The sequence below is a fragment of the Gopherus evgoodei genome, chromosome 12 (genome assembly GCF_007399415.2).
Source record: "Gopherus evgoodei ecotype Sinaloan lineage chromosome 12, rGopEvg1_v1.p, whole genome shotgun sequence".
Taxonomy (NCBI): Eukaryota; Metazoa; Chordata; order Testudines; family Testudinidae; genus Gopherus; species Gopherus evgoodei.
The window spans coordinates 10,283,281-10,299,763 of NC_044333.1; the positions used below are offsets into that span (position 1 = coordinate 10,283,281).

The window sequence follows — 16,483 nt, forward strand, 5'->3', positions numbered from 1 at the left end:
AGACCTTCCCCACAGCACAGCGGTGCTCTGTGGCTCTGGTCTCTGTTGTCTAGACACTGCAGAGGCCTCTCTACTGATCTGTGCAGGGTGATGAGCAAGGGATGGGGGAGCAGTGGCTGGGCAGAAGAGATACAGATCACTTCCTTGGCGAAGACCCACAGAAACTGCCCAGAAAAGGAAGCATAGACTAGGGCTGTATTACTACCCCTCAGAGTACCATGCATGGTAAGAATAGCTTTTAAGGAGGATCCCAGAAGAAACCATAGTAGGGGGTAGGGAATATGCTGTGCAACTAATCTCATCAGAGCTATGCTCTCAGGGTCTCCAGGGGGCCATATACAGATGGCCTTGGCCCGCCACAGATCCCTGGGGACCAGTCGGGATTGGGCCCTGTGATGCATCAGAACCCCTGAGCCTTCTGCCCTATACATATTAATTGGGATATAGTGTTGTTTACTCATACTATAGCTTTGCGGAAGGTAGGTGTATGCTGTTAACCCCTGATCGTCTGAGTTTCTGTGCATCCTATTTCCATAGGTGCTAGATCTAGGGGTGCTGTTGCACCTCCTGGCTTGAAGTGGTTTTCATCCTATACAGGGTTTACAGTTTGGTTCAAATGGCACAGTCAACCTGTGGAACTCCTTGCCTGAGGAGGTTGTGAAGGCTAGGATTATAACAGGGTTTAAAAGAGAACTAGATACATTCCTGGAGGTTAAATCAGTTAATAGCTATTAGCCAGAATGGGTAAGGAATGGTGTTCCTAGCCTCTGTTTGTCAGAGGTTGGAGATGGATGGCAGGAGAGAGATCATTTGATCATTACCTGTTAGGTTCACTCCCTCTGGGGCACCTGGCATTGGCCACTGTTGGCAGACAGGATACTGGGCTGGATGGACCTTTGGTCTGACCCCGTATAACCATGCTTATGTTCTCTCGGCACCCCTACTACACAAACTGTTCCAGCACCCCTGTCCATTTCCATAGACTTCAGTGAAGTGGAGAATGAGACAGACGCGCGCACACACACACACACCCCACCACCACCACCACCCACCATCCATTTGAGGAAATTGATTTGTAGAAGGCCCTGAAAGTAGCAGCGAAAGTGCAGGTCATCTGTGTGTAGTTGGGAGCAAGGTGTGTGAAGCCCACATGCTGTGCTCCATGGGGACTCCCTTCACCCCAGCCACAGAGGTCTGCTGTAGGGCAAACTGGGTAGAGTGAGACAAGACCAGTGAATCAATACATGCCCTGACAAAGCCAAGATAGGACGAGTAGTGGTCACTGAGCAGCTCTTCAAACTGTTGAGGGATTCCTTGTCTGCTAGACTCCTGCAAAACTCCTTTGTACACAGCTGACTTACTGAGCTGAGCACAGGATCTATGCAGGGGCGGGGGAAAGACAGGGGCAAGATTGGGCTTGCTTTCTTTTCAGGGTGCTTTATAACTTCATGAAAATTATCAATACCTTGTCCGTTTGTTGCTTTTCATCTTATTTGACTAAGGGAGACTCGAAGTCAAACCACCAAGAGCAGTGCTTCCCTTTTGATAATTTGTAGTTTGTAAATCTTCTTTAGTAAGTTCCTGGACCCTAACAGTAATCCTTGTGATGAATGGTTTGCGTAACTCCTGACGTATGTGTCATGCCCGCTAGGTCAGTGATTCAGCTACAGCTCAAATAAGTGAGCTCACTTGAGTAAGTTTGAAATTATTTTATTTAAACATGTTACACTACAGAATTAACACAGCTAACTTAGAAAAAAAAATGGTTTCCAGAGGGCTGTACAACACTGCTAAGAGATAGCAGCAATGTGTGTTCTCCCTAAACTGGCCTTGCTTAAAAACTTCTGGGACCAGGCAGTTACAAACAAACACTTTCTCTGTGTGCGTAACTTTTCTGAGAGATGTGCTGGCATTGTGTGCACTTAGTGAAGCAGCAGACTATTCCAGGTAAGCAGCTATGTGAAAGGATTACGCACATCAACTTTCATATACAGTAAAGTGGCCTCTTTGGGACTCATTCTGCACATCTTGCTGTGTCACCGGAAGTTTTGCCCCACTAAGAAGAGCCGAGTCAGGCCTTACATGGAGAACACAATTGGCCCTGACCCTATAATCTCTCTGCATGTGGAACTCCCATTGAAATCCATATATAGGGGCCTTGCATGATCAGGGCCATTGTTCAAATGCAGGTAGATCTTGTTACACAGTTATCCAGAAATCTAGAGTGAACATGTTCTTCCTGTATTAATCTAGGCTCTCTTCTACATTATGAAAAATTCAAATTAAAAAACTAAATCAAATAAAGCAATTTAATAATTAAAAGCAATTGTGCAATTCTTCTCTTTCAAGAACAATTTGTGGAATGCCAGTTCTGATTTACAGAACAAGTTTTCTGAAATATCATCCTCTACTGGGAATTCGTACTACAATATGTAATGTAAAGCTTCATGGTAAAACAGGCAATTCCATTGAGCAGGATGAATTCACAGGATCATACATGGGCAAAGTATTAATCAGTTCTCACAAACCAAGGATAATGCCTCTTTAGGGATGCCAAAACTAACGTATAAAGAGGTCTCTAAGAATGCAACATGGTTACAGTCTTTATCCTTCTGCCTTCTAGCTCTTTAAAGATTATGCACTCAACATGAGTAAGTTTGTACCATTATTTGAAAGGAGTCTTCCTAAGACAGATACACAAGTGTGCTGCATCCAAGGATATGACATACAGAACATAGTGGTGGTGCTCCTTGCAGGAGGAGATAACTGTTACAGCGGCCCTCTAGGCAATGCTTTTAGGACAATTTCTAATTGCAGAACTTTGGTTTAGGTCCACAGAACACTTGCAGCACAGCTTTCAATGGACTTTCGCATAGCAAGAACACCACAGAGCTGTGCCACATAAGCACATGAAACAGCAACAACTTTGTGTTGTGTAGTGTTACCAGTATTTGTCGAGTAACATTCAAAAAAAGACTACCTAAACACACGGTTTGCCAATATGGCCACCAAAACAGTTAAAGGATGAAAACTCTTTTCAACCAGCTGCAAGGCATTTATATAGTGAAGCGATTGCTGCTTTGCCCCCAACCATTCCAAACTAGGGTGCAAGTTCCCCATTCCCTTAGTGCAAAGCTCCACCAGGATGGGGCTGCTTCCCTTGGTTGCACTTAAATTCAACCTTTTAACAAAGTAGAAATGTTGGCATCACGGAGATCTAAATCCCAAACCATGTACTTGTTGACTTATCTTTCCCAAATGAACCCACTGAGAGTTTAGTGACCCGGCACTGTCCTGGAGAGCACCGTAGAGGAAAGTGTACATGTTAAATGCTTTATTTCTCAAGGAAAATAGGAATCACCTGTTTGAACTCTTTTGGCTTAGAGCAGTTTTTGTTTGTTAAGGAGGATTTTTGTTTGCCTTCTTTAACAAAGAGCTGGCAACAGCCAGAGCCCCTCCCTGCACAAAACGCACAAAGTTGTCCCCAGCTAATGGTCCCACAGCATAAAGCCCTTTCTCCTGAACACATTCGTAGGTAAATGGGTCAACGTTGATGGGGTTCCTCTTGGAGTTGACTGGCTGCTCATTGTCAATTGCCAAGTCAATGCCATTATTTGGTAGGAAGGAGAGGTTGGGGTTTGAGCCAATGAGAACAAAAGCCATAGAAATGTTAAAGACTTTCTGGTGACCACTCTTATCCTGGAAGATACACTTCTTGTCCTCTGTAAAGGACAGGACATGATGTTCAGGAAGGCTGACGTAACATTCATATGGCCCAGGACATGCAACTGACTGTTCTTTCATCATCTGGTGGACTTTGTGGTACTCCGGATACATCATTTTGGGGAGCTGATTGAAGATGAGGCCTGGATCGTTGACCCTTCTGCGAAAGGCATGGATCACTGGGATGTTGCAATGGTGAGCAAAGAGAATTGCATCAGCAGCTGTCAGCCCGGCACCTACAATCAAGACTGGATCTGATGTCATGCCAACCCTCTTGTTCTTCACTGCTTCTTCAAGGGCAGAAAGTTTGTGATGGACAAAAGGAAGATCCTCTCCATTAACTCCAAGCTTGGATGGACTGTCATATGTTCCTGTGGCTAAAACCACATTCTCTGCATAGATGGAGAAGGGCTGCTGACAACCATTAGTGTTTTTTATGAATCCATCCACCTGGAAGAGATTCCCACTAGCAATCTGGTCATCTTTCTCAGGGAAATCCCAGAAGGAGTGACTGTTCCTCTCAGGATCCTGCTGTGCATAGCTGAAGTTTACATCTGGGCTCACTTTCCTCACAGATGTCACAACAGTCCCACAGATAAAATTCTGCTGCAGCCCTTTCTTTGCCACATAATGTTGGTAATATTGAGCTATGTCTTCTGCTGTGGCTCTGTTATTCCTGAGGCCCCTGTAACAGGATATTATAAATGATGGTTGAACAGTGAAATTCAGAGGCTTCTCCCTCCTTTGCTGCATGTATTGAAGGGCTATCTACCCTGGCACTAATGGAGAAACTGCACCTGCATTCTCTTCTCCCTAGTTTTACAACAGAGTAATTCAACTGATTTCAGTGGAATCACTCCTAATACACAAGTCTGAACAGTCAGGCTCACTGACTATCAGGAAAAAATGGAAGAGGCAATATTGTCTGGTATGAAAACCCTACAAAAACTTTAGCAACATATTTATCCTTTACTACCCTCCCTATCACTTCCATTTTATTTTTTTCTGGTGGGCTTTTCTAGACTTAGAACATAAATGCTATAGACCTAACAAAAGCAAAAGTAGCCTAAGTATTTGCAATCTACCATCTGAATGATTACACTGTATATTCTGTCCCCACTGTATCTCTGACTAGAATACTTGTAAATATGGAACAATACAAATATATAAATGGGCTACACCAGCCAAACATTATGGTTTCCACACATATTAATTCAATTTTTTAAATGTAACTGCTGGCCACATTCTGTTACCTCAGTGCACATTCAGAACTAACTTCTCTGTGGCCCATGCAATTAGTGCTGGTGCTGTAAATTCAGAGTGAGTACCAAATAGATGTTTGGGGGCGGGGGGGAGATTTCTTCCATTCACTGAAACTGACCATAATAGGTAGCCAGCTGGACTTCATGCCGGGTATTTCCAAATAGCCAAAGGATTTTTGGGAAAAGTAATGTCACCTCAGTCTCCTCACCTTCTTTTTTTCCTCATCCAGTCTTTGAACTGAAGGTCTGGAAGCCCCATCCATTCTCCTTGGCTCAGAGTGATCATAGATCCCTCAATTAACTGAAAGAACAAACAGCGAAGGAGTTAAGCAACTGAAAAATGAAAGGAATTAAGCACTAATGGAACAGGAACACTGTTCTGTTAAGTTCCAGTAAATCACACTTTAGTGTAGCCAAGGGACCTCAGTGAATCCAGATGTTTGTATGGAACAAACGGCAGTAGTGGGCTGGGAGGGCAAATCTCTCCTGCACATGCAAACTAGCTCACTTTTTGGTGGGTGTAAAAGCAGAACTCTGCTGGATCCTGCTTGTCTGGCTGATTAGCTTGTTCAGCCCTTTACATCTTTAATCATGATACTGACTATTCTGTAATACACATTTCATAAGCCTAAGCATTCATGTCTACATACATGCCAGGCACCCCCAGGAGGGTTTCTGCCAAGGATCAGATGGGGAATGGCTCTATTGGTTTCGTGCCACCAAGTGAGGACAGATTCTGCAGTTCCACCGAAGTCTGTATCTGGACGCAGCAGAGTATCAAAAAGAAGAGCCACGGGGCTCTGGGATCGTCCCTCCAAACCTTCAGACAGGTACTCCAGATCCTAAAAGACAGGGCAGATACTTAGAGCCTGCATCATATACATAGCACATGAGATCACTTCAAAATGCAACAGTAATGTAATATCACTAGGTGCTCAGAAGATCTGAACTTCACTTAGTAAGAACAAGGCCTACGTGTCACATAAGCCCTGTCTGGAGGATTTGAGCAGTGCATAGCCCTTGTGCTGGTCCTATCTACTGTGATGATTTGGGAAACAAGTCAACCATGTGCAAGGCTTCTGTTGCCAGCATGCTCTGGGCATATGATGGTGGTGATGCGTTCCATCTACTTCTTCCTGTTAAAAGGCAAATTCATTGATACAAACCTGGTCTATAATGGGGACTTCTGGTGTTTCCTCTAGTTTCTTCTGTAGAATAGGATGAGGATGAGCAGAGCCTCTTTTGATGTAAGGGACATAACCAGACAGCAGGTAGGAAAGGCAAATTCCTGAAGGACCATTCCCTGAACAAAAGACAATTAAAATAATATTGCATCACTGTTGGAACACTAGTCGTTTGTAAAGCATCTCATCAGATATGCTGTACAGTCCAGTGGATAGACTTCGACTCAGGGAGAACTGGGTTCTAGTCTCAAGTCAACCATGGTCCTGCTACATGGCCTTGGGCAAATCACTTCACTTCTCTCTTTCCCTTTTTGTCTGTCATATCTAGGTGTATTGTAAACTGTTCAGGGCAGGGGCTCTTTCTTATACAGCCTAGCACCCTGGAGCCCTGATCCCAGTTGGGACCTCTTCGTGCTACTGACTCTAATAAGCATCTGACGAAGTGGGTATTCACCACGAAAGCTTGTGCTCTAATACATCTGTTAGTCTATAAGGTGCCACAGGACTCTTTGTTGCTTTTTACAGATCCAGACTAACACAGCTACCCCTCTGATATCTAATAAGCTAGTGCTTTGTCAAACACGGGCACAATAGCAGGCTTGGAAGAGAGCTGCATTTTTCAAAGGATGATGCTCCTGTTTAGAAATTAAACCTGCTCTTAGACTTTGAGGGTACATCTACACACTACACCCAAAGCTGTGGGACCCATACTTGTGGCCTCGGTGTTCCCAAGCCTGTGTTTGAGCACCCACACTGAATTGTAAACGTGGGTTTACAATTGTTGGACTCAGATCTCACAGCTGTGCTAAGGTGTCCATACTGCACTACACAAACCTTCTGACTCAGGTCTACAGCTTGACCTGAGTCCACACTGCAAAGTGACAGGACTCAAGCCACGGCAGGACTCAGGCTCTGACCCACCCCCTAGCAGGTCCTAATACCTGCATCCTAAATTCTTGCTGACCTGCGTCAGAGTGATTTGTGTATGGAAGGAAGGGGGGTTTGGACTCAAACCCCAGAAGAGTTAAGGCTTCATTCTTTCCTGCCTAAATGCAACTTGCATCACTTCATAATCTTGAAGGAAAATCAGACACTGCTATGATGTGCATTCACATGGCACAGCTAATTTCCGAGAGCTGAAGTGGTGCTGCCATACATCAGGTTCAAGTCCTTGGGGTCTACTGCTCAATGCCACTGTCTATAGTCATTCTGAAGCAAGTAGGTTACTGGAAAGAGTTGCAGGATCTTTACTGCACACTTCAGGGTATTTGCTGGAGATTAACTGGTAGGGCCAAGGAATTTAGACCTAGACTCATCCCAGTTACCACTATGTGACACGGAAGATATGCAGAGCAGGGGGGTAGGCACACAATGCCTTATAGGCCAATTCTCTAATCACTTGGATACTGGTGACAGATTTGGCAGAAGACCCTGTTCTGAATAAGTCAAAGAAACTGGCCAAATTTCCCACCTTAAATTTGGATGCTCTCTAACCTGTTGACTGATTGATTTAAATGAAGCTCTATTGATTACACTAGGTCTCCAATCAGCCCTACGGGTTTAGTTCTCTCCCACCTTTGTTTTCTCTCCTTCTAGTCACTGGAAACAAGCAGTGAGCTGGAGCCGGGGCAAAGAGCCCTCCCACCCCCACCATCCCTCAAAATATGACACTTTGAACAAATAGCCGGATGGCTAAAACTTTCCCACCGACCACTTAACAACTGGCTTCAGAAGCTAATATACACATTCTACGTCAGTGTACGATGGAGTAGTGTGTGGAAAGTTTTCACATGGCTGTTCTCCAATAGGTTTAATATTTTACAGTGTCTAAAGAACTAGCTATCAGCCTCTACAGCTTAAAGCTTTGTTGCTCTTTAGTAACCACCATTACATAATGCAGTGTTATTAAAAACAGTCAGGGTGACACAGCAGCTTGTAACGTTCTGTGTACACTTTCATAGACTGTTGACATAATCCCTGCTCTGGGAGCAATGAACTGCTGGGAGCAAAGGCCACTTCTCAATTCTATTCCTAACACTGTTCTCACTTAGATTAGAGAAAAAGCCAAGTGCAAAACTGATGGAAATAAAAACCCAATAATTAACTTGAAACAGAACCAGGACACAAGTCATCCTTAACCCCAACAGCAGAAGAGCAAGTTATGTCAGAGTTCCTGAGCAGCATTTAAACATCTGGCTACATGAGGCGGAGTTATGGATAAAGCTGTGATTAAAAATATGAATCTTTAAGTCCCATAAAGTAGGCCAGATACACTCTTGCCTTTGTGCTGGATCTGATCAGCTGATTGCCCTGGCATGAGGGAGCTCTCAGCTGTCACAGAACCAGTATAGCCAACCCCTGGAGTACTCTCCAGCAATTTCCGGCTGGCAATGTTCCTGGGGAGCTGTTCAGAAAACCAGAGCCTCCTTTTTCCTGTGTGGGAGGGAGGCGGGGAAATTTCTGCACTGGCAACACTCAGAGTGGTCTTTAAGTTAAACTTGTTTTGGAATTGGACCCTTTAGAATTTACCAATCCCATCCCAAGAAAAACAAACTTCTCAATGGTCTGTCTAAAAATGTCTCTCAGGATTCAGCCCTCAAGGACAAGTGTCCACCTCACAAAACTACCATAAAAAGGATTAAGTGACACTTCTGTGGTGCATAAACCTTGTATGGGCTCACTCCACTGGGGTGAATTTCACTGGGGTTTAGATGGTGGGCACGGAAGAAGCCCAGCACTAGCAAAGCATTTAAGCACATTGACTTTCCTGGGAGTCAATGGGGCTCATATTTTAATTTAGCAAGGCATCTAAGCACAAGCTTGAGTGAAAAGGGAATGATTCCTTTATGCCAGAGAAGCCTCTGATCTGTCATAGCTGATAACATCACCGACACAACTGATATGAAGAGTGAACGTGTCTAACCTCAAGAGGGCATTTGAAAACAAGAAGCTCCTGTTTCTGATTCACTCACCAAACATCAAATAACTGGCTTTCTAAAACTGTAAAGAGAAGCATAACTTTTGCATTCCTACAAACTGCCATTTTAAAAATTAAACTACTTCACATTTTTCCACTGTGTAAACCTGAACCAAAGCCCATCTAACTCCATGGGAAAGAGTCTCAGAGACTTCAGTAGCTTTGGAACAGGCCTTAAACACATACACTCAAAAACACTAACTTCACAAAATTAAAAGCTAGTTGACTCCTTGCCAGGTAAAATGCACAATACAATAATTTCAAACTTCCCTGAAACACCCATGAGACAAAACTGGTTCAACTGAATGTCCTAAAGGTCAGATAATTTATGTATCAGAGGGTAGCCGTGTTAGTCTGGATCTGTAAAAGCAGCAAAGAATCCTGTGGCACCTTGTAGACTAACAGACGTTTTGGAGCATGAGCTTTCGTGGGTGAATACCCACTTCCTCAGATGCATGTGAGGAAGTGGGTATTCACCCACGAAAGCTCATGCTCCAAAACGTCTGTTAGTCTACAAGGTGCCACAGGATTCTTTGCTGCTTTTACAGATAATTTATGGTTATTTTAAAACAGAATTATAAAACTTTCTAGGATTCTTATTTTCGTAAGTAAAACTATCCTTTCATGACTGTAGCGGAAGCTATGGGGAGATAATTCCCAGAACGTTTCTAGATTTAATTAGAACCTTTGGAACAATGCATGAGGATGTCAAATATAGTCTGTTTTAGGAAGACTACAGCACTGGAGAACACTGATTACATTGCCAAAATATTATTTACCTATAACAACAATGGGAAGTGGTTTGGAATCACTTTTGTTCGGGAGTTTGTTCAACACTGGATACATCTTCACATCTGAAAGGATTCAGGACCAGACATCTACCTGTAATGACAACAACAAAAAAGGAGCAATCATTAACTATCTTTAACAACAAATACTCTCTCCTCTTCATAGCCCTCTGTATCAGCTGATCTAAAATATTACCCTCATTTTACATAAATGGAGTTAAATTTCAGCTCCCATAAGTATAGGTGTACATTTTTTATTGGAAATGTAAGGTCAAATCCTAATCATGCCATCAAACAAAAGATGTCCTTGTCTTAGTCCTTCATGGACATTTTTAGTCCACATGACACAAGTGCCAGCCTCTACTCAAGACAGGCCAAGGACCCAAATAACAGGGAATGTTGCAGGTGAGTCATAGCAAAACCTTCCCTTCTCCTATCAGCACTATACATCATGGGCTAAATTCCTGTTAAAGTGACTTCAAGGGCCATTTGGTAATTTTCCAAGCTGCTGTGCTAACACAAAATATTTCTTCAATGAGGTTCTTGTGACATTTTTAGAGAAATTTGCACATTCGTGCAGCACTGAGTCATAACTTCTGCTTGAAGACTTTAAAAGCTGTTGGGGCATTTTCAAAAATGCCCCATCACATTGCTAAAGGTTTCTGAGTAATTTGAACGGCTAAAGCACTAAACCACTGGGTGCCGTCATTAACAAGCTCTTTTAAAAGCAATATCCTTGTTCTCTTCCAATGACAGGTGTTACTGTCACATTCATGGAGTGGAAACTATGTATGTCCATCTGTTACTCTGACATAGGTCCTTAACAGACTGAGATCCCATGTACATACAGAGTTCTGAATCAGAGCTTGTTAAGCCATCCAGTGATGGATAACAAACCTATCATCCAATCTCCTAGTGACTGAGTAGGAGACTAGAAGTGAGGCTGGTTGGTAAACCCTTACCTGTCCTGTCACTCTTGTCAATTTTAATTGAGCAGCACAGTGACTAGGCATGTACACTAAGTGCAAGCTAGCCACACCTAACTCACTGCTATCTTGAGGCTGCAGTGACTTTCCCACTGTAAATAAATAATTGCAAAGTTGTTTGAATGAATTTGTATGTCATCTGTACTTTCAGTGCTGCTAATCCACTGAGACCAGAAAGGATTACAAATTCACTGTAGTTACTAGGACTAGAAAAGTGTTCTCCATAGAAATCTAGCTAGCCTCTAGACAATGAAAATATTAAACTAACACCTTTATAAATTATGAAAACCTATCAGAATCCATTGAATGGAATGATCTGGCTCAGTGGGGAATTCTCATCTCTTCACTGAGTGTAAAAAGATCTTTGGTAAGTGTGCTGTACATTCCCCGTACCAGCTTGGCATGTCATAATGTTTGACATAATCCTCTCACCACAAATGTCATCCAACTTATGCAACAGTTCATTTAAGCTGAAGTCTGCTTCACTACTTAATGCAAGAATCTACTAAGTTCCCAGTACATTGATTGAGAAGCCACACAAATTTTACCTTGAAGTTAAAAAAAAGTCTAGTACAGTAATCAAGTTTTTTGAATTTAGTCTTAGACTTAGAGAAGCTGATATTCCTGTACTATACAATATATCCCTTTGCCATAAATGAATTGTAATATTAGTCTTTTACCTACTGCCTTTCCTCTGGCAGGATCCCGATTCATGTTGCTAATTCTCACATATACTGTGTATTGGAATAATTTGCCTTGGAAATGTAGCCAGCTCTGGGACAGAAGATGCTAACTATTCCAAAAGGGTAATATTCACCCCTCAGCAGACAGGAAGTGCAAGGCCTATGTACCATTTAAGTTGTGCATAGTCTCTTGTGCAGATGTTCACCATGAAGTGAATTTCAGCCACGTTGCATGAAAGATGAAGGGAAGTTAGTATCTTACTTCTGGGTGTCAAAAACCAGTTTTTAAATGCAATAGGTAGATAGACCAATGGCAAGAAGCAAGACAGCTTTGGCACTGGTAAAGGCAAAAAGTAGGCATTTCACTAACTTTTTGAAGAAGGTAACACTGGTGGGTGGTGCTCACAAGATAGCAAATGTTTTCATGCAAGGGAAAAATAGGCAAACATGCAGTTTTAGCCAGTAACATCTCCCATTTGAGCAAACAAAAGCATCATGGATCTTCTAGAAGGAACCAAGTCCTGGCTACCCTTTGCTTTGTACCGTTTCTTTTGACAGCATTCCATCACCTGGAAATGAATGATACCAAAGAGTCCATGCTTACTTGGTCATTAGGAATTAGCACACATAGGTATCTATATTTCTGCATCAAAACTCTAGTGATATCTATTGGCCTTTAACTGTTATTAATCTACGAGTGAAAGAAACTAGATGATTTATTGTGACATTAAGTAACATTTGATCACTGCCTACTAAATGTGTGTAAGCGTTAAGCATGAAGCATCTAATGTTGAACCAGATGATCTTGTGAAAAGGCGCAGTTTGAGCCTGTGAAATTCTTCTGTATTTTTTATACTTTTTGGGGGGCGAGGGGGTTCTTTTTATTTTGTATTTGCTTGGGGTAGAGGGAGTGTTGAGTCCTCCCCTGGAGAGGTGGGAGCCCCTCACGGGGGAGGAGATTGCAGAGTGAGCCTGCCACACATTCACCCCACAGTGGTGGCTCCTGCTGCTCCCATCCCACATGGCTGGGCCCAGCTTCCTGCTTTGGGCATTGCAACCTGCCATACGGGGTCCCAGTGTTGTTTAGGTTTGACCCAGCCAGCCCTTGTCATGATGGAGGGGCAGCCAGGCCAAACCTGAGCAATGGTTTGATCTCATGTGCCCACTCACAATGCCCAAAGCAGGGCGCTGAGCCCAGCCCCACAGGACAGGTGGTGCTGGAACAATTTGGGGAGGGGAGGGGGTCAGAAGGCAGAAACCATGTATGAGAGTTGCTATTACTAGTTCAAATCAGGGGGTGCAGCAGCATCCCTAACCCCACCAGTTCCAGCAATTATGGGTGGGACAGCTTGCTGTGCAACATGCCACCAGGTTGCAATGCCCAGAGTGGGAAACCAGACCCACCCCTGCAGGACAGGAACCACAGTAGCAGTTTTTCCTTTCATACTTAGGTTTTCAATTTAATTTTGTGTTATTTTTACATTTGCAAAAAACAAGAGGCTCTAACAATAGAAACCATGGAACATAACAGGTGTAAAGTCCTCAGACTTTCATCAGCCCAGGGCCTGTTTTTAATAAGTCCTCTATAAATAGGGCACGGTCACACAAAAACACTGTCATAACTTTAACTATTGCTGGACAACTGGTGTTGCTCAGATCCTAGTATGCCCAGAAGCAGCACCAACACAGACTGTGGCATGGTGAATTTCTAAGCTAAATTAACAATAAAACTTTCCTTGGAATCTAACTACAGAGACTTTCTGTCTAATTGAACACATCTTCCCTCCCACTCTGCCTCTAAATCACTTCTCTCTTGATAGCTCACCTTAGTCCTCTCTTTTCACGTCTGTCCATGCAACTTTTAGGCTGTGTCTCATGTTGTAGCCTTGACAAAAAGCACTGCACTATAGGCAGACGTTACCCTCCTACTCATAATGACTGTTACCTGCTGCTGAAGAATAAGGCATTCCAACCACGTGCCAGAACTAATCAGAAACAGACACATGGCTAACTCCCTACTATGCAGCCACCTCTCTCCTGCCTCCTCAGATGCAACTGCAGGAGTTCAGCTCTAAGCAGGTGGGGTGGCTGTGTGAGACCAGGGAGCTGGGACTGCCCTTCTACACAGCAGGATATTCTCTCAGGCAGCAAAAGTTATAATGCAGCTTACATGCTTAGTGCTTGCCTGAAGGTCCGTGTTATGTTTCCCAGCAGAGCAAACCATGCACCTTCAGACTACAATGACTTTTGTTTAGATTAAGCAGGGGAAGAGGAGGAATACAAAGTCCCTAAAAGACAGAAGTGTGTATTTCTCCAACAGTCTGCAGAAACACTGCTGGTAAAATGGCTGCACGCTCTCTGCAGATGGACAATGGACCGTGAACCAGCCACTGGCTGCACAGCATAAGATAATATCATGCTGCTGCCAAGACTGCTGCTAAAGTGCTTCTTTTAGGGGACAAAGGTGGGGCAGGATGAGCCAGAACCAGCTGTGTAGTTTTGCCTCCCTCAGTAGCAGGTTGCCTTGGGCTCTAGCTGTTCTGCTCTGCTACATCCACCTCTACAGTAACAGCAGAAGCCCAGGAGCTGTGGACTTACCTGTGATAAGTCAATTCCCCCTTCCATGGCTTTTGATATATAAGAGAAAGGATACATTTGTGGGAATTATACCCAGAGTTATTGGCAAGAGTTACTGGCTGCACTGTGGGGAGGTCTTAGATCCAGCCCCAGATTAGACAAAACTAGCACTAAAACAGATCAAATAAAAACCAAGTTTACCTCCTTATGCCAATTTCATTGCTGTGCATCTAGCTAAAGTTGATGACTGATACTTCTGGATACCATTTCCTTATTGCATAGAGTAATATGCAAACTTATTTTCTGTTGTGGTTGTTAATAGTTATCCTAGCACAGCTCTACTGAATAAAAAATATTCCCTCCTTGCTTTAGATCTGTCACCTGTATGGTTTATAGTAATTATCTGTTTTATAAGAAGAAAGCTAATACCAACGGGCCAAGTTCTGCACCAGTTTACACCTTTGCAAATGTGTTACATTTATTTGCATAAATGGAAAGCAGGATATAGCTCAATATATTAAATATAGAATAGAAACTGCTGAAGACACAAGGAGGAAAAACTCTCTCATGCCATTAGAGCCAAAGACAAAAATTTTTGGATCGCTCTCATTCCCTCCATTGAAATCCAGATAGCAGGTCAAATCCTACTCACCTTCACTATATGCATTGTACAAGTGCATAAGGTGTGTGAGAGTTTTCCCAGGGTTTATACTGAACTTGCTGTGCAAGTGCAATGGGGGAAGAAGCTGATCAAATAAAAGAAACTAGATTGTTTTCCTTTATGTAAAACAGAACACCCAGTATTCAAACTCAGCCAGCGCAATGATTCCCTTCATAGTATTGGCTTCTAATTTAGGATTCCACCTAAACGTTCCTCTCCCTGCAACCCACCTCCCACCCCTGTCTGGAAGTGCTTTCTGTTCTATTACTACTGTGCGCCAGAATCCATCTCCTCATTGCCAATGTGTCTCACTGCTTAGGTAACGTTACATAACTGTTCTGGCTAGGAGCAGTAACTTATTCATCTAGGGCCAAATCCTGCTCTCCTTACACATGCACTCCCATTGGACTTAAAAGGCATCACTCATATAAAGCAAGCCAATGTGAACCCTAGCGTTTCCAGGCTGCACAACTGAAATTAATTAAAAATCCAAAGAAGGGAAAGAGAGAAAGCAGTGATCTGTTAAGCAATACACTGGAGCTGGAGTAACTTTAGTAGTGAGAGCCAAGTTCTGCTGCCCAGGCAAGCAAAGCTCCCAGAGTTAGCAGCGGGAGTCTTACTTAAGTAAGGACCATAAAATTTGGCCAGTGCAACACATGGAGAGATTTTAAGAAGTGCAGTGCAGCTGTAAATAATGGAGCAGCCTACAGGTGTTTCTGTGAGATTCAGGTGTAACAGGAGCCGCACAAGCTTGTCAGCAACACAGCAGTTTCCATCAGTTGTTGATTTCTTTTTCTCTCCGTTAATTTCACAGGCAGCTCTTTGTAATGTCATTTGATTTCATTCATTTTTTTAAAATACTGAAACTTCCAGCAGTTGAGTGCAGTTTAAACTTTACTGCATCCTTCTAAAGTTTTAATAGAATCCTTCTGCTTGCATTTCTTCTCTGTGCAAGCTCAAAAGCTTGTCTCTCAGCAACAGAAGTTGTTCCAACAAAAGATATTACCTGACCCTCCTTGTCAGTCTTATTCTTGGGATTCTAATACAAAGCATTCCATAGCCACAAATGAGGAATAATCCAGTTATGTGGTTCATTAAGCTGACACCTTCTTTCTAAAAGCATTCCATTGTGCCATTCTAGAAAGCAATGTGCTACTTAGGCCTGGCTAATAAAGCTTCTTTTATTCATCTACAGTCCTCTTACCTCAGGAAATGAAGCTGATGAGAAGGAAAAAGGCTGTGTCAGTGCCTGTATTTCTAGAGAAGCAGAACACACCATGCGTCTTGACCGTATATTGCTCCCAGCTCCAAGACAGCTGTTAATATTGTAGGCAACCAGTTCTAGTTTAAGGGGGTGGGGTGGAAGCCTGGGAGGGAGGGACTAAGAAAATCCCTCATAAGCATGAGTCAGCAACACTACCTAGCTTACCCTGTTTGTGAATGAACTATGCAGAGTCACTTAGTGTTGTTAAGTTGATTGCATGAAGGAAATAAATATGGTGAAAGACAGCCTTAAAGCAACCATGCATCTCTTGCTCCCATATGACAAGAAACCAACACTGAATAGATTTCTTTTTTATCTTTAGCTTAAGAGTCTTGTGTAAATTAATCTGAGTTTTATTGTTGTGGTGTTTGGAGTTTT

At 43.0% G+C, this 16,483-nt stretch overlaps 1 protein-coding gene across 3 annotated transcripts; it reads right to left on the reverse strand.

The window, feature by feature from the left end:
• Window positions 1–1,694: 1,694 nt before the first annotated feature.
• OSGIN1 (oxidative stress induced growth inhibitor 1) lies at window positions 1,695–16,170 on the reverse strand. Of its 3 annotated transcripts, XM_030581598.1 has the most exons (7): window positions 16,046–16,170; window positions 11,974–12,172; window positions 9,926–10,028; window positions 6,152–6,288; window positions 5,636–5,827; window positions 5,195–5,286; window positions 1,695–4,408 (listed from the first exon to the last, which is right to left on the reverse strand). In XM_030581598.1, exons 3-7 carry the CDS (start codon window positions 9,990–9,992, stop codon window positions 3,400–3,402), a joined length of 1,497 nt encoding a protein of 498 aa, XP_030437458.1. In that variant the 5' UTR covers window positions 9,993–10,028; window positions 11,974–12,172; window positions 16,046–16,170; the 3' UTR covers window positions 1,695–3,399. The 3 variants fall into 3 exon arrangements, with proteins under 3 accessions (XP_030437458.1, XP_030437457.1, XP_030437459.1); XM_030581597.1 differs by lacking the exon at window positions 11,974–12,172 and having other exon boundaries at window positions 16,046–16,169; XM_030581599.1 differs by lacking the exons at window positions 11,974–12,172; window positions 16,046–16,170 and adding an exon at window positions 11,601–11,919.
• Between the last annotated feature and the right edge of the window lie 313 nt (window positions 16,171–16,483).